General features: G+C 39.2%; 1 protein-coding gene across 2 annotated transcripts; it reads left to right on the top strand.

The window, feature by feature from the left end:
* The first annotated feature begins 755 nt into the window (after nucleotides 1-755).
* Nucleotides 756-18,811, top strand: LOC113676131 (lysine-specific demethylase 2B). 2 transcript variants are annotated; one of them, XM_089189899.1, is made up of 17 exons: nucleotides 756-910; nucleotides 1,107-1,242; nucleotides 1,323-1,401; nucleotides 1,517-1,563; nucleotides 1,683-1,855; nucleotides 4,560-4,666; nucleotides 8,637-8,730; nucleotides 9,332-9,485; nucleotides 10,521-10,636; nucleotides 11,633-12,313; nucleotides 12,475-12,561; nucleotides 12,788-12,997; nucleotides 13,425-13,616; nucleotides 13,992-14,039; nucleotides 14,622-14,651; nucleotides 16,069-16,101; nucleotides 16,347-18,811. In XM_089189899.1, the coding sequence occupies exons 1-17, from the start codon at nucleotides 878-880 to the stop codon at nucleotides 17,355-17,357; spliced, it is 3,231 nt and encodes a 1,076-aa protein (XP_089046025.1). In that variant the 5' UTR covers nucleotides 756-877; the 3' UTR covers nucleotides 17,358-18,811. The 2 variants fall into 2 exon arrangements, with proteins under 2 accessions (XP_089046025.1, XP_027048547.2); XM_027192746.2 differs by lacking the exon at nucleotides 16,069-16,101.

Below are 18,811 nucleotides of genomic sequence, written 5' to 3'. Positions count from 1 at the left end.
AACTTTGATTTTCTGTGGTGTCTTTGATGCTCCAGCACCGTCTTCTGAAACGCTCTGAAACTCGACCACTATCTTGGCATTTTATTGAACGTTACCATCACTGCTTAATTTTTCAAAGGTTAATATGATATTGATGCTAAAATTTTGCGCCAATATCAAGGAGTAATTTGTGACTCATGAGTTTGGCTATTTTTGATCCGTCAATATTACAGGTCAATTTATTTTTACAATGATAAGTCTTCTAACGGAAGGGTAATAGATCTATTAAGTCTTAAAGATTACGTTACTTTCCCTTTGTCTCTGTGTTTCTCGCTGTGTTTGGCTCTCGCTAGCACGCTTAGCAGACCTAGATTTTGAGTCTGTCACGCAATTTCATAGCGTCGTCGAATGACTTCCTCGCGCTCGAAAAATCACTCGAGCCTGGAGCGCGAGCCTGCGTGGAATGAGCGTTTCACGGCTGGGTGCCTCTTGTTGCAAGTGGTCAGAAGACGGGTTGATGATGGAAATGTGTCATGACAGCATAACAATTTGGCTCAGGAAAACGCGTTGTTTTCGAAGTTGAAAGAGGTTTTTTAGTAAACAGATTCCTCTCTATGCCTGAATTTTAGTCGCCTATTTCAAATCCTGAGGGAAAAACGATCATCAAGGGAACGAATATTTTACAAACAGAAAACTGTTAACTTCAAAAACGTGTCAGTTTCCATGGCAATGTCATCGATACTTTGTCAATGCGCATAAAATCGCCTTATTATGGTCTTGCAGACCCGTTCAAACAACAATGCACCGGTTCCCTTGGGTGAACTGAGCAGTGCAGTGCATCAGTCGCTACAAGAATTTCGCTTCCTCTGTATGTGTGACGGCTAAACTATAGAGCAGAATGGATTGGGAATTCGAAGGAGAGCGCAAATTGGTGTGTAGATTTATTTCACAGACATGCTGTAGCTTTAGTTTTGGTGGTATTATTTGAGAACAGTAAATATCATAATTTACTCGTCAGAACGCGTTTTTATTTAGTTGAAGAGCGCCGTGCGTTACTTTGTGTTTCGCTGGAGATAATTTTCGGCTCTTTTAACATCTCTCGATAAAATTTTCCCAATTCATCGCAGAGAAAGCAGAGTCGAAGGAATTACAACTACGACACAGATGATATTATCGAAGGGAAACGAACATTTAGCGTCGAGGAAAAGCTAAACAGTCCTAAATTCACGGAGGGAGATTTCGTGCAGAAACTCACAGGAGATGGTGGGTGAAAAGAATTGCCTTGTTGAATAAAGTCATTTTATAGAAAACTTCTTTGCTTACTGTTTGTCTTACTATTGTAGAATTAAACCTAAAGTTTATACAAGAAAACGGCTTTTCCTTTCCCATGGTAATCAAACACCCAGACGGGTTAGATATGCGGTACGTATTTTGTTCAGCCTTCACGGGTTTCTGCAAATTTTCTCAGTCATTTTTCAAATTTCTAAGAGTAAGCTTATTAAAGCTCAGACTTCTCTGAATTTTACAACCATTGTAGGGTTCCACGGGAAGACTTTTCAGTAGAAGATGTCAAGAATTTTGTCGGTGAGCTTTTGAAATTATTTCAGAATGTTTACCAATTAGATGTGTGTAGTTTGAAACTGCAGATTATCAGAATCGACACATCGTGATCTCAGACCGATCCTTATGTTTATGATGGCTAGGAGCTCGAAGAATGGTGGATGTGATCGATGTCAACACTCAGCAAGCGTTAGAAATGACTTTACAACAGTGGGTGAAATATTTTACGAGTCCAGAGCGTGAGGATATCTATAATGTTATCAGCTTGGAGTTTAGCCACACGAAATTAGAAGATTTGGTCGAGCCTCCTAAAATGGTAAGCATTGAAATTTTTCCTTTTCATTTATGAGCCAAAGAGAATTGATTTTTTATTCAATTGATGCACCTCTTAAATTAAGGCCATTTTGTCATTACTTTCAGTTCTTATCGTGGTTTGAGTTTGTGTTTCGCTGAAGTGATATAATTTACATTATTGGTTGCTTGTTAGTTCTTAAATGTCACTAAAGTTAAGTAATTGTTGTTTTTTAATTTGAACGTGTTCTGTAGAGCTTCTTTCTTTTGAAAAAGTTGCATCTCGTGGTCGAGTTTCGCTGAATGGAGTGTACAGTGTCTTTGGCACGACCTTCTCGTGGTAACTAGTTGGTTTGGAACTAGCGAAAGCGATATAAACGCAGATTTCATTCGTCACTTCGCCCAGAATACTATTTTACCCTCAGAAATCGATCTAAGCTTGATGAAAAAGAACTAAAGAGGTTATTTTTTTAAGATGTCCAAGAACTGAGCCTTGTGGAAGCCCCCCTGATAACACGACTATGCCCCAACTTTCAGTACTAACCACACGCCCTCCGAAAACAAAATCTAAAACGGTGATGAAAATCCAAGTCTGATTTGTACTTGGTAAATTTGACTCCATTATGTATGTTGTTTTTCTACTGGAGCGATTGTGAGATCATTTTATTGAAGTATTTTAATTGGTGGCGAGGATCTTGTAACTAAGCCTGAAATCGTAAGGTTTTTGACTGGCTGTAGTCCATGAAACACTGCCACCACAAATTCAAGAAACCTTTTCGGTCTCGGTAAAGCAAACTGGCGAGTGAATTATAGCCGCCCTTTCAAAGAGATTACTTCTTACTAATTACTAATTGTTACTAGTTTCGGTCCAGAAGCAATTGTGCGAAGCTTCTCTTGACTTTTGGGTACGTTCCTTTGCTTGCAACCGCAAATGCGTCACCCCCTAGCAATCACTCTACAAGTTTTAAAATGACCGTGTGTGTTTACGTTTAATAGTCCCTTTCACGAGACCGTTACACATATTTATCCACATATTATTGGAGAATAAAGCCTGGTTCAGCTTTTTAGTACGTTTTTTTACATAGAAGATCAAATAAGTTTTAAATATCGGCAAAAAATGCAGCGTGGCTTGTGTTGCTTTAGTTATGTAAATATGGCGGCAGGCTCCGAGTTAGCTCTTCTCTAACACCGCACGAGATCAAACGAAAGTGAAATTTTAGCCCTAGAAAGTGCGCCGATTTTTAAATGTCATCCTTTGTACTGCATTTCTGATGTTTATCTTGATTTTCACCACAAGTTTTAGACTGGAAATAATCTGCGTGCGATTTTGAGCACGGTTGCTCTTCAATAAGAACTGGTTCAACACTGCTCCTGCAGGTTTCATAAAAAGTATTTTTAGTGGACACAGAATTGTCATGATCAAGGATATGATGAAGATTTTGTCATCGAGTTGCTTGACGTGGGAAATATAATTTGGCTAGGGAATGGGCCATTGCGAAGGCACAATTAAAAAAAGTACATTGGTGCGAGAGTTATTTGACTTAAAACTTATCGAATGACCGTGCTGTGTTCTGTAGTTTGGGTGTAACCGTCTCAGGTACTTGCATTCCTCACTGACCTTTAGAGGGTTCGTTTCGATGCCGAGTTGTGATACGCGTCGCTAAATATTTATCATATTGACAGAATTTACTCTCTTTTGTAATGGAGCAGCTTATAATATTTTATTACATAATATGAATTGAAATAGTCTCTTTTTTCAGTGAAATCGGTTCAAATAATTCTTTAATGGCTCATCTTTTCTTCCTTTAACTATTTCACCAACCAGCATCTTCAAGTTGATCAAAGTTGTTAGAAACGAAAGCTGAGAGTCGGTTCCTTGCAGAAAATATTCGTCCCACAAGAAATGAAACGTTTTGTTCAGCTCATTTTGTTAGATAGGATAAGGGGAAATCGTAATCAATTAAAAAAAGTAATGACAAGCACCAGAAACAAGCTGAAAATAATTGGGAGTAGTTTGAATTTCTTTGCCGTTCGCCAAGATTGAAGAATTTTTGTGTACTCTTCGGTCAATTCCACATAATGAATTGATAAAATCAACATAATATTCACTACTTCAAGCTGAAATACGACACGATGGTGAATAATTAATGTAAGCAGAAGATATTTCACGTCTTTCATTTTGCATTTACTGGCCTACCTATTCTGGGTTTGGTGAGAGATAGGAAACGTTTTCGCTCGTCAAGACCTTGTAACTCAACCAAGCAGTGGTAATATGTAGTTTTGCCCATGCACCTAGCTGGTTATTTTAGAATTATAATTTTGTACTTAGTTTTCTTTGCGTCTTTTCCTATGAAAACGCAAAAGTAAGGTTATCCTGCTCCCAGATATGACTGTGGATTTTTGAAATTCTGGTGGGGATTCTAAATGATTCAATTTCAGATTATGGAATTCTTATATTTCCTCCATTTCTATCTCTCCCTGTAAATTTTTTTTTTGTTTTTTGTTTTTTTTCGTTTTAGTTTCCCACCGCGAAACCAACCATTGGCGTTGAACGGTCATAGGAATTGTAGCTTTTTCTCTGTGAATGGAGGTTGAAGTTCACACAAATGTGCTTTAAAACATGTATTGGTATCCGTCTTTTAATTTTAGCACAGCATGCTTAGTTTATTTTATACTTAATCTGAAAAGTTCGTAGTCTCTTTTATAAAAAGATATACGATTTCTTTCAGGTTCGTGAAATGGACTGGGTGAATGTCGTGTGGCCCCAACATCTCATTGAGCAACAGAGAGATTCAACAAATTCTTTAGCAGATATGAAGTATCCTAAAGTTAGAAAGTAAGTTTTTAAATTAAGGACTATTAATAACTCCTTGATATGTGGTCTGCAGACGAGTTATGTGCATGCACACCGGCGCTTATAAATTTGATTTGGCGGATTAGATCGATCTGAATCAGACCAATTTTTTCACTGAAATTGTCTGTTGTCCATACGCAAGTGACTATCATTCGTGATGAAAATATAGCACGTGCTCAATTGCATGATCATTTCTAACATAAATATACTGAACGTGAAAATTATTCACATCAATGAAATAACGATTTGATTTCTTTGATTCTTGTTCGTCTCAGGCGACGTTTGAAGATGGCTTTCGAACTTTTTAAATCTTAATAATGTGAACTATTTAATTAAACTTAGAGTTTTCTTTTGGAAGCTGAAGCTTTTGGACAAAATCAGTATTGAGTCCAGGCTGCCTAACTACTCTCAGCTGGGTTCGAGTGTGGTCACCACGCGCTGAACAGATTAAAGTACACAGTCGTTTGAGATTTTCTTTAAACACGAAACACTGCTTAATCGCAGTTATTTTAAAGTGTAGTAAAAACAATTCTCCAAATCAGTCAAGTTAGAGACAAAACTCAAGCGCTCTTGCAACTGAACAAGATGAATATATTCAAATATCTGCGATCAACATGTATTGAATTTGTGCGCTCCATGTTTACTTTCGAAATGTGATTTTGTGTAACTCATAGGGTAACCGTTGGACTCTTTAGTGTTGTTCATTGTATGGTATTTAAAATATTGTTCAAGGAATAACACCTTGCCGTCGAAGCAGGTATTGAAGGACGAGCGTTTTCCGTTGAAATCGCTACGAAACGGCGGAAAACAAAGAACGAAATTCATTTTGAATTCAATCTGCATTCCCTGGTGAAATTTTTGCATTTCTTTCCCCTTTCAAATGCTAAAAAAGAGAGGAAAAATCTTCATATAGCGTTCTTAGTTATGAATAGCATTGAGAAAATCTCTTTCGAGACTCTTCGCTTAATTTTGCTCTTCAATTTCGGGTAGAAATCCCATGTTGCAAGATTGCTTTATTGCGTGACTCTCAGGGAACGATAAACAAACTTCTGTTTCATCAACAGTGAACAGCAAGTTATTTTGTAACACGTTTCAGTCGCTTAAATCCCTTTCAGATGTTACTGTCAAACTGCTGGGGAATGCGTTTTTGACAGTTGGGCTTGTTCGTCGTGAATAACTTTTTTGTGGTTAGGCTTGTTCATGTTTTCTCTGCTTATGTGGTTATGGTCGACTGAGCAAACCTTTACTGCGTTTTCGTGTCGTCTTCGTTTTGCTTTAGTTCGACAAGGTGAGACTTTCCTTCGGTTCAAGCGCGTTGTAGATTGGCTGTTTGAGCGATTACGTCGGTAGGGAAGCGATTTTTAAGCCGAAAAGGATGGACTGTCTACTCCAAAAGGCGAAGATAGACAAGTAGTTTCTTTACCTCAACTCTAATTGCTAATTCACTCCGCTGTATGCTTAGGAAAGATCACTGGAAACTGGATGCAAAATTTCATTTTTACGAATCAAGAACGGCAAAAAACACTTCACGGAAGTATTATTTAAAAGCATGAATTTCAACTCTTTGCATTCTGGTTCTGTGTTTTGTCAGTCTTTTAAAACGATTTCACCATAACAACAGACTCAAGTAGTTTGAACTTTGAGAGAAACGAAGGGTTCAAATGTTAAAAAAAATTCCACTATAGTCAATTGCTTTTTTAGAGGAGATAACTCCAATATTCTTCAAAAAGTACAATTTCTTTAAGCGAAGATATAAATTTTAACAGCGCCTAAGAGGAATAAAATGTGCAGCTTTGTGGTAAGAACACTCACTGTTCCGAATCAATACAGTGTGCTTTTGTTCAGCTGTAAACACAATTAGCACAACCTTTTCAGAACTCCACTTGGTGAACTTGTGTCTTAAAATTTGTTCATGTATTCTTCGACAGTTTAATCATGCTTATGTGTCAGGAGAAGGTTGGGAAATTATTTGAAAAAAACCGGTCCCTCCTGAAAATATTATGAAAATATTATGATCTCAGTGATTATTTTGATAAATGGAAAAAAATAAATCTCACAAGAATCTGATGTAGACAACAGATTTTATCAGTTAATTGTTTGGTGTATTTGTTGTTTTGTGTATTTGTAGTTCGGTTCGACTTTTTGAAGGGTAAGTCCCTCTTCCAACCAACAAAGTAAACCTGTAGGCAGGCAAGGGAAATCTTTATTTTGTTGTGTATAAATATAACTTTGAAAATCTTCCTTCCTGATCGACGAAACATTTTCTTGTCCGGCAATACGGTCATTTGTTCTGCCCTCTCATTATTCGAGAGAATATTTCACTAGGCTTATTGTTCCTTCCTGTGATTGCTGTGATAAAAAACCTATCAATGATATTACTTTTAAAAAGTGAAAACCGCTTTACAAAGCGAACAGTTTGATACACGAGTAGTGAAGGAAGAGACCAGAAAAAGCACAGAATGACAAGTAATTCGACAATAAACAGGTAGTTGTCATTTTCGTGCGTTAAAAATGTAGTCCCATTATCTAGACTTTCTAGAATGTTGTCTTTTCTCAATGGCGAACCAGATTGCAAAATTATCCCGACACGTTTGGGTGTCTGTTTTACCAAATGAACCATTTTGTGCACGAAGGTGGCAACTACCTTCTGGTAATCTTTGATTTTGGTTGGTTTGGTGAGAAGTTGCAACAAAAGCATGTCACAGCTGATGTTCAAACAGTTAATTGTTGTTTGTTTCTTTGAGAATAGCTCTCTCTTAAAGCCCACGCTAATATCCAAGTCTTAAAATAGCCAACAAACCATCCTACCTCTGTTAATGCCCCCATCAAAGAAGCAATTCACTAACTGGTGCTTTATAAAAACTTGTTTACCCCGCCATAAGTTATCATGTAGAGTTGATATTTCAGATCAGACTGCCTTTTTTTACGTCAACATTAGAAATCAATTGAAAAATGCCTCAGCGCAATTATTATAAATGTTCACAATACCTTCATTTAGCAAATCACAGAAAATTTTTGATGTCTGTGAATCGACTGAGATGGCGTAATTATTTGTCTCTAGGATAACCATGAATAATTATTCTCAGGGTTCTGCATAGAAAGAACAAAAGATGTTTGAACACTTTCAAAAAGCAAACCGTTAACTTCCCTTGCAGAATTAATTAAATGGCGCTTTGCGTGCCCTTTTCTTTGACCGATTCAGATTTTATTTTCATTTCAGCAGACGTAAATTTAGCCATGCCGCAAGTATTCACTTTCACGTGTTGCGCAATCCTCGAAACCTTTGTCTGGCATTGTTGAGAATCGAAGCTTCTCGAGGAATCCTGCAAGAATCTTAATAAGCAAAGTCACAGTGAAACCTGTATTTCAGCGCTCTTGTGTTCAGGTGACACGTCCATTGAAAGGACACAAACTTAAGTCCCGGCCGAAAAAAACATGCGCGGACACTTCTCTTCAATCAGTACCTTGTTAATATGTCTCAAAAGAGATATTAAACCCTCAATTATGAAACAAGAATTGTCAACAACAGAAATCCCCCCACGCGCCGTACAGCTATGGAGCAAAAATCGTTTCTGATAGAGGGCCATTTGTGTGGAACTGCTGACTACCCAAAAACGGAGTCTTTCAAACATAGCAGCTGAAGGAATCACTGGCTAGAATGTCGTCCTAGTTTCTGACTCATTTTCAGTAGAAATTAACCCATTTTAGAGTTTTCTGTGGCAGTTTACATCTTTTTTGTGATAGTTTTACATATGAATCATAGGATAATTTCGTTTCAATAAAAGTAATGCATTGTATCTTCAGAGGATGCTTCACCTATTCGTGAGAGTTTCTTTGGAATAGAGGTTACGCTTTATTTGGGTTTAACTTGGAAGGCCTTTCTCTTACATTACTGAAGGTGTTTAGCTCACTTTCTTGTCTAAAAGTGACCCTTTTTTTTTCCCTTAATCAGGTACGTGTTGATGAGTGTTGGTGGCTGCTACACCGACTTTCACATAGACTTCGGTGGCACCTCAGTGTGGTACCACATAATGAGAGGCAGGAAGGTCAGCTATTTTGGTTGTTACACTTAAAACCTATGTGCTCTGCTTAAAACCAAAGGAAAATATCTCAGTGGGCCTTTGAGAAATCAGAAGAGGAAAATGAGATGAATTAATTTGATTGAATGAATTTGGTTTTGGTTCCTTATCTGCTTGCTTGGGAGTGGGGCGAGGGTTTTCTTAGACCAATCTTGAGGTGTAGCCAAGCAAATCCAATTCAGTCTGGGAGTACTTTGTACTATCCATTCAACATTTCTCCAAATGTCTTTAAAGCGTGACTTTGCACATCATGGTGATGTGCCAGTGTTCATGAGTGTTGAGTCCTCATCTGGATCTTTGGTGAGACTTGTCACGTAGTTTTAAAGAATTACATGACAGATCTGCCTTGTCACTTAACACTTCTCTTCGTGTCGTGGAAGGAAGCTTATCTCATAGAGCGTTACCCGTAGAGTATCTTGCGTGTTATGCTAGCAAGACGAAAACATGCCCACTTTGTGCAAGACTTTTTTGCCTTTGATATTAACAATACCAACCGAAACATCCTTTGAACCATGTGTATGTATTTCTTCGAACGGGTTAATAATAGTAATACACTCTTACGTTGCAGGTTTTCTGGCTAATTCCACCCACTGAGAAGAATCTCCATTTGTACGAACAGTGGGTGCTATCTGGAAAACAACAAAATGTTTTCTTTGGTGATCAAGTGGAGAAATGTTGCCGCACTTATTTGGAGAAAGGAGATACGTTCTTGATTCCCACAGGTGAGAAGGAAAACACCACAAGGGGGTAAGAGAAAATGAGTCTCAAGTCATAATTTGGTATACGAAAATTCGATTTGGGTGTTTCTTTTTTGTTGTTGTTCAGTAGCTCTTTTACTCTTTTATTTTATTTGTGACACAAACCCTTTGATCCCCAAGAATGACTCGCATCTAACATGTCCTCACAAAATCCCACCTGAATCACACCTCAGGGTCACCAGAATAAAGCAAATAACCACCAACTGAAGAAGCTCTTGAATGTTGAACAAATTCTCCTTGTCAGCTTCTTAGGAAATGTCTAGAGGACAGTATGGAGAATATGCATATTGATGCAAGGGTGTGTAGGGTTAGCCTAAGATTTTTATTGGAAGAAACTTTTTAAGTCTACAGTTATGGGGGTCAATAACACTGCAATTTCTACCTGTCATACGAATGGATTATAGGCTGTTCAAATACAAAAGGAGGCCTACCCCCCCCCCCCAAGATAATTTGGTTTTATCAAGCGAGTTGATAATGTAAATTGGCTACCGTAAAGAGTTTATACAGTGGGCGATTTACATTATCAACTCAGTTGATGAAACTTAATTACCTTGTAATACCCCTCACTGATGCAGCACAACACTTCCTTTAATAACTTACCCCTTCCACTCCCAGTAGGCTCACTTTTCTTTCCCTATGCGGAATTAAGGTTACAGAGTGTTAGTTGGTCAGTCGGTCGGTCAGTCGGTCGGTGATGAATTAAGGAGAGGGACTTGATAGAACCAGGTGGTAGAATCCACCTGAAGATAATTAATGGTAATATGAAGGAGAAAACTCTGATTCGGTTTGTAATCTTACGAGTGATTTAACAAGAGAGGGAGCTAACAGTGAACTTGCATTATGAACAAACCGTGATGCAGCTCTTCAAGGAATGGAACGCTTGAGGCGATAGTGAATCGCGTTTTATGTTGTTTCCTTCTCAGATGATACAAGCTTGACTTATGAAACTTAAAGCTTGCTCACCAAGCTTGACTTATGATCACTTTGTGATGTGTTTAGGGTGGATTCATGCCGTGTTTACCCCTGAGGACTCGCTTGTATTCGGCGGGAATTTTGTGCACAGTTATAACATCCCGGGACAAATTAAAATCAGTCAGATCGAAGACAATACCAAGGTGAGTGTAAATCTGTTGTTTATCTTAAAATGATATTCCTCACTCCTCCCGGGTCCATTTGTCCTGCTCTGCTGCCTTGGAGGCAGGTGGTATCGAGATGGAACAGAGCGAGAGAATTATAGAATGAGAACTTTCGTCATTGGGGTGGTGCCGCTATCAAAAACAATACATCATGGTGGTTTGTGTCCATGTTCAAAAACAACAAATTTCCTTTTCTAAGCTCCTTGTTGTAAAATTCTAAGTAGACTTTAAACCACTCCTTGTTTAGTGGCATTCCCTCATATTTATTACATGAGAGATTCGCCAGCCTTTTAATTAAGGATGTAAAAACTAAGTCCAGGATACTGGTCATTATATATGGCTTAGAGAGAAGAAAGCGTCTTCACATGGAAGGAAATCTGACCATGTTGAAATTTACCCAATTGTGGGAGCCCCACATTGAAAAACTCTCAAATCTGAAAGATTCCTATTAAATCAGTAAGCAAAGAAATAAATTGGAAAGAGTAATCTGGATTACTTACAACTTGGAGCTCCGAGCTTAGGTAACAGGGGTCAAAAGAAGTTTATTTATGTAGTTTGTATCAATGTCGAGTGGCCCTTGACAATCAGCGAAATATGTCATGTATTTTCCTTTTAATGCATTTTTACTGTACCGATGTCTTCAGTAGTTACTTTAGAATCAATTCGATTCAATAGTTTTTAACAAAGAACCTTTGAAAAGCTGCTATAGGATAACAGACTTCTTTTACGCAGGGAAAGCAGTTCTAGTCGTCGATAACTGATAGTTATTTATTTTTTGTGTGTGTGTCGCTTTTTCGGTTTTGCAAGCTTTTAAGACCGCCATAAAGTGATATTAACGCCCTGATAAGTGTTTCAGTGTAAGGAAAAAAAACACCTTGATATGAGGATAAGGCATCAGCCAACTGTAAATTAAAAACTCAAGTTATCGATAAAGCTGGCTTGCATAATTGGTACAACTTGTTACTCTTTCTACAGGTCCCTCTGAAGTTCCGGTACCCGTTTCTACCTCAAATCATGTGGTACGCCGCTGACAAGTATGTCCGATTGTTGGAACAAAATAAAAAAGAACTAGGTTTGAAATCGCCCATCAAAACCGATAGCAAAGAAGTTACTTCCGCTTCAAAGAAAAAAGACGCATCTGGCTTGAAAGGGAAAACTTCTGGTAAACGAACAAGCAAGAAGGATCCACGAGAAGTGGACGAGAAAGCTAGTAATGGCACACATGGAGAAAATGATGAGGACGACGCAACAGAGACTACAGGGCGTAGGAGATCAAGCCGGGTCGCGCGAAACGAGGCCATCGCCAAGCAAGCTCAGGAGAACGCAGAGAAGAAGACCAGTACGAAAGGTAAAGAAGAGGAACCTGATACAGAGGAAGGGAAGAAAAAGAGGGGGAATCCTAAGCGACAAGCTAAGGACAAAGAGGTGAAGGTGGAAGTGAATGGGGAAACTCACGATGAAGAAGACGACAAAGAGAAGACTGAGGGTGAAGAGAATGAAGAAGATAACAAGACTCCTTGGAGTCGGGTGTATCTTACACGATTTGAAGTTGATGGGCTGACTAAGCTGATAGAAAGACTGAGGGATTGGCCTCAAGCTCAAAAGAATGTTCCTAAGACTTTAGAGGACCCCGAGGGAGTGTTGCAGAGATTAGAGGTTTGTGCAACGTCAATCTAAAAAATATTGTTTTCAATGAAATGCCTATTTTTAAGCCATGACAATAAACATTAGATGTCACTTAAGTTCTCTCTCTTAGCTTGATATTAGCTTGTATGGGTAGAGCGTTTTTTACAGAGTAATACCATTTCTCCATTTAGGACCTTCTTGAATTACATAGGGACGATGACCCTGAGCTTGCAACTTCAGGGTTGCAACATCTGTTGCAGATTGACAAACCAGTAGTGGTAAGTAGGAATTGTGTCGTATGTGATCCAGCACCGTATAGGTTTTGCCTTGCTTAGCACTTTAGGGATCATTGCTAGCATCTGGGCAACTGCGCACTTACCCCTCCCCTCATTCAACAAGCTTGTCATCATTCGACTGTTGTTGGCTTAGGGAAGGGGTAGGTGTGCAATCACGTGCATCAGTTTGTACTGGTAGAGACATAAATATGTTTTGTTTCTGTTTTAGAAAAAACCTGTAGCAAGGAAGCAAGGTCCTAGGGGACCGATGCTAGGTACAAAAGTCGGCCCAGGAATCAGACGCCGGCGCACTCGCTGCGGGCAGTGTGAAAATTGTCAACGAGAGGACTGTGGCGAGTGCCGTACATGTAAAGATATGAAGAAATTTGGAGGGGCAGGAAGGATGAAGCAATCGTGTCTTCTTAGAGCGTGCACTGACGTATGTCAAGTTTTAGTTATTTTTGATTAAGCGTACTAAAGTTTACTACCTTTAAACCCCGGGTAGCACTTTTGTACCAAACAGGTCATCGAATTTGACTCGGTGAACTTATGGTTAGCAGTTCAAGGTAGGAACTGGAAGGTTTGAGTTCGAGCTCTGTGAAGGCTTACTGTGGTGTATCTGTGGGCAAGAAAGACAGTTTACTCTAACATTACCCCTTTCCACTTCATTGTATGAATGTGTCTAGGAAGGAGAAACCTGGTAAAATGCAAGGGTTACCTTGTGATGGACTCGCATCTCATCTGGGAGGACATGCAAAAACTCGTAGTCGCTTCTTGCCACCTTAACTGGGACACGCGCCTGCATCTATTGAAATAGGCTCGTGGTAGAGGATTGGAAAGTTATTGTCTAGTTGTTCTCTTTTCAGCCTAACCTGCCCACTTGTGTGAAGTGTTTAATGTGCAATCAGGTCAACACGGAGGATAATCCGCTCATGGAGTGTCGTTTCTGTGGTGAGATCGTTCACCCGCCTTGTCTGAAAGACATCAAAGGGCTTTGTAAGATTGTTACTGAGATCAATAACTGTTGGGAGTGTCCTAAGTGTTGCAAAGATGCAACGGTAAGTACTGATTTCAAAGTCTGCAAACTAAGAGTTTGATGAGCGATTTTCTTTGAGTGTCACTTGAACATTGTAGAGACTGCTTTTTTTCTTTCTTTACTTTGCGGAATGAGTTGTTTAGATGACGCCCGTTTTAATTAATCATCTAGATTCTTGTAAATTCCGTGAATGATTCTTCTTTCACTTCTCTGTCTCTCCGTCTCTTTGTTCTTTTACGTTGACTCTTCTTTTCCAGTTTGTCTGATTTGATGGATCGGTCGGTCAGTTTGTCGGATGATACGTGTTCGCTCGTTTGGGAACATCCGTTCTTTACAATCAGATAATAGTTGGTCATATATTGTATGACCTCTCAGTAGTATATTATATCTCTCATAGGCGACGTCTGTCGATGATCTTCCAAGTATTCCAGCAAAGAAGAGAAAGGTAGTGTGAATTTGTACTGCTTAATAACCCTTTGACTCATAACAGTGATTAGCATCTAATTTCTCCTTACGCCAATTACGCTCACGAGAATATTGCGAATGATCAACAACTATTAACCCTTCCCACCCTAACATCAGTAAAGTTATTCTCCATACATTCCCTAAGGTGCTGTCAAGGAAAATTTGTGTAAAAAGCTGCTTTAGCTGCTGATAGTTTTCTTTATTCTAGTGACATTACTGCATGATTCAGGGGTGATAATGTAAGGAGAAATTAGATGCTAAGCACTCTAAGGGGTTAAAGGGTTTAACAAATTCTCCTTGTGGGCACCTTTTGAAATGTATAGAGATCAGTATGGAGAATATGCATACTGATGTTGTGGTGTAAAGGGTTAAAAGGAAAAAGGTAGCACGACTGCGAGGAGATACTAAGGAGATTGTTCGTTATAATTCACGGAAACTGTTCTTAAGAGAAACAACACAAATCAAAAGAAGTCAACATACATGAAAATAAGGTTGTAGCTAACAGAAGTTTTATTTTCGAATTCTTGTAATATATCTATATATTTACTTTTTTTGTCTATAGGCAAGTCCAATCAAAGAGTCTGCTAAAAAGGTACAGTAAATATTTCTTTGGCGCTAGTCAAATCGCTACATGCACAGGGTTTCTATGAGCTTGGCTAACTTCTCAACGGAAGTTAATTGAAGGGATGCGCGTAATGAGTCCTTAGATAAATTTTGATGCGACATATACTTCTCTGTTTCATTAGAAAGTAGGGAACAACTTGGAAGGAAAAATATTTGTCTAGCAGAAGTTTCTGAATGTTTTTTTCCGTGCACCCTTCAATTAAACTTGTCTAGACCATTTTGTTTATGGGAAACAAGGCTGATCGCCCCCTTAAAGCCTTGTTACACATGATGCAATTTGCTCAGCTTTTTTATTTTTCTGTTGGCTGTAACATGTCAAAACAATTGTGCACGATTTCCATTTCCTAAGACTTGCTTCTACGCAATTGTACGTCGCCAACTGTTACTAAACCTTGGCGAGACCCCTCTTCATCAGATGTTGTTACATGTGTGACAAATATCAATGAAACTAGTGCAGCAATGAAACTTACAGCCACTTTTACTGTACAAGTTACCTTGTGAAAGAGAGCATAGGCTCTTTTACTTCCACTAAATTTTATAAGTGATTTTTCTTACCTGCTGCCATATTAGCATTCCTGGTGGTCTTTTTTAATGGTAATTTGGTGTCGAATCTTGACAATACATATGAACTGATTTGGTTTTCTATTCCCTCTATCTGTCTACCTCGAGATGTATCAATGCAAGAAGACATTAGCTCACGTTCGTATTCTCTTGATTGATAATTTAAGGATAAGTAGCATGCATTTAAAAAACAAAAACAAAACAAAAATTCAGAAAAGCGCTGTTCAAACTAATTGCTGCTTTGACATCGTTTCCATGACCCAAGGGCCCTTTTTGGTTCTTCGCTGTAGTGTGCTCCAACACTTAGTAGAGAGGGCGTTATGGCTCTCTCTAAAGTTCCATTCTACGCCGAATTACATGCACATGAATATGAAGGTAACGGACTAACGCCCAGTATGCGGTTGAGTCGCAATCGTTAAGAGTCTTCCTCTATATAAAATTTATTAAGTTCTTTAAATTTGATTGAAGCTCGCAAGGGCTATATAGTCGTCCGTACTTGTCTCTCTTTTACGTGGAAACCCTTGTAATCGTCGTAGAGTAATGTTTCGGTTGTAATTTTTTGCTTTGTCGTCATCTCATTTGTCATCTAATCCATCCTGTGGAGTAAACCTTGAAATTGTAAAACGCGCCAGTTGTCATTTTGGGATGTCTACTCATCGTCCGAACTAGACTATTATTATCGGTCGCCGAGTCGCTGCACTGCGTCTCTTTCTGTGGTCCGTCGGCTTCCACGAGAAGGGGTCTAGTACGTTCGGCTAGGATTTGAAATGAAGGTTATAAAATCGTCCAATAACTCACTGTAAAACTCGTTTCCTAATCGACAGGATGACCGAGCTCCAAAAGAGAAAATCAGAAAGGTGCCTTTAAGTATGTGTATCATTTTCATTTCGTTTTTGTGTTTGTCTGATCAGTGAGACATGAATTCGTTTTTTAATTGATGGCTCTCAGGCCATTAGACATGTCCATCAAGCCGAACCTTCACCAAGTTTGATGACCCCTTCTCAGGGGCCGTGAATGTAACTTTTTGAAGTTTGAAAATCGCTCGCATTAACCTTCCAAGTACTCATGTGCACACGTTAAAACTTCTTTTGTTTTCTTTCAGAGGAGCAAAATGGAGAGCGAGTCCTCAGACGGAGAAAGTGACGAGTTTTCTGTGAATGTTTCCGATGAAGTGACTTCACGGCCCCGCCGTCCTGTTGTAGTACCCAGACCTCCACCTGGCCCTCCGCCAGAAGTACATCCTAAACTGGTGGTTCGTCCTTGCCCCGTCTCTCCTCCTCCTCAGTCTTTCCCGCTGGACAGTGGTCAAAGTCACGTGATGGACTGTCAGCTCTGGCTTTCAGTGTTTAGCTTTCTCTCCCAACCCGAGCTCTGTCTGTGTATGCGCGTATGTCGCACCTGGAACCGCTGGTGTATGGATCGCCGTCTCTGGTCAGTGATCGATTTATCAGAAAAGAAAGTTGTGACCCCTTCGGCCCTGAGGGGGATTGTACGGCGCCAACCTTCAACTCTAAACCTGAGCTGGACAAACGTTACTTTTAAGCAACTGCAATGGCTCCTGAACCGTCTGCCGAGAATAAGAGAGCTTTATCTGAGTGGCACAACGGAAGCGACGGCGTATGCGCTTTCCACTGTCATCTGCCCTCGTTTGAAAGTCCTAGGGCTGAGCTGGTCCGTAGGAATCACTGACTCACTGATGAAAGAACTTATTTTACCTGTTTCTGACTCACTTACGGCTCCAGGGGACAACAAAAGCCCACTTCTAAGATTATCCACTCTCTTTCTTTCCGGTAGTGACATCACTGGTTCGACTCTTCGTTTGCTGGTGCAACATTGCCTTGACTTGAAGAAGCTGGACCTGAGTTTCTGTCCCGGAATAACTGATCAAGATATTGAAAGTGTCTGTGGACAGGCATCGATAAATGAATTTCTTCTGAGTGGCTGCGCTAAGCTGTCTGATAAGTGCTTGTCCTTTTTGAGGCTCTTTCCGTCGCTTATCCGTCTTGACTTGCGCTCTTGTAATGGGGTCACTTCCGATGCCGTTCAAGAGTTTGTAAAAACTCGCAAGGATTTGCTGAAAATTCTGGAAGGAAAACTCATTGTAAATATATAAATACGACTGGCTGTTATGCCCTGCATTGGCCTAACCTCTGCTTGGTCTAACTCAAAACCCAAGAACGTTATCTTCAGATACACCAACCTTCGCACGCCCATTCGTATCGTTCCTAAGCATTCATTCCTACGTTTTCTTTGTTGGTTGTGTGTTTTTAGTATCACTGACATTTTCACTCATTAAGTTCAGTTCGACGTAGGAGGGGTTATATTACTGTAAGATGAAGACGGAGGGGTTGACCGAGGGTACAACGATCTTGGCGAATTTTTTTCTGTTTTGTTTTGTTTTATTCGTTAGCACAACAATTTGTTCAACCTAATTATTTTACTCCGAATTTTTCCTCTCAAAGCATTTTATTTTCCTTGTACTGTAGCTTGTGTACCAGCCTGTCGTTATGCGTCCATTTTATTTTCACAATGCCGGACTCATGTAAACACAGGCTATCTTTCGTCGAGAAAAACGTCCACCTCAATATTCAACTCTTACTCCTACCGAAAGTTTGCCACACGCTTATAAGTTAAGGAGAATTACAAAGAATGTTTTTGTGCCTGGGAGCTTTTTCATCATCGCAAATGTTTAGGCTCAGTCATGTAATTTTGCTTATTTCTTTTAATTTTGTTTGTTTTTTTGTTTTGCTTTTTCATGAAACTCGCACAACTTTTAGTGGTTTATAAAATATCGAATTGTTACCCCTTGAACTTAAAAGAAGGTGGTTGGCTGTATTTTGAGCCTTTTCAGTAGAAAAAAGACAGTTTCGGATAGTTGACAATAGTTAGGTAAACTAATACTGTTTGAGATTGAACCATACTCTTTGTCGCTTTTTTTATATCCAGCAGAAACAAACGTCAAACATCAAAACTAAGAGAGCAATAGTTCAGAGATGATCAGCATTAATTGGATCTTCTTTGAAATTGTTTGAGACAACTGCTTCAAAAGTGGGACATATTGAGAAATAGCAAATGAACACCAGACAACTGCATTCATCTTTTTAGCTTTGTTTTCCTAGGTGCCTATTCTTAGAGTTTTCTCTCCTCCACTGCCATGTTAGCTTGCACAATAAGTTCTTCGTCCAACAACAGCTTCATAGTAGTGGAGCCATCAGAGAGGGATAGGTGTTCGACACATTTAACGAACGTTCTAACTCCTTTTAGTTCGTGATCACTGGAAAATATTGAAATGAAACTAACAAGCTCACGCATTTTTATCTTTTTGTAGTTTGATTACAATGTATTCCTCGTTCTATGCGGGTCTGATGACGATTGTTAAGGTTTTGTTATTTAAAAGAAAAAATACGATGGACTCGTAAGACATGCAGTTACCTAAATCCTAATGCATTTTGACCAGCTTTGTTAACAATTTTTTGAAAATGATTGTATAGTTTTAATGACAGCATTTTTTACCAGGTTACACATATAAAGTTACAATGAATTATTAAACTATAGGAATTGCGGTAA

The sequence above is a fragment of the Pocillopora damicornis genome, chromosome 12 (assembly GCF_964200805.1).
Source record: "Pocillopora damicornis chromosome 12, jaPocDami1.2, whole genome shotgun sequence".
NCBI classification, from domain to species: domain Eukaryota; kingdom Metazoa; phylum Cnidaria; class Anthozoa; order Scleractinia; family Pocilloporidae; genus Pocillopora; species Pocillopora damicornis.
Note: the sequence above shows the minus strand (reverse complement) of the source record. Positions and strands in the feature narration are given on the sequence as shown.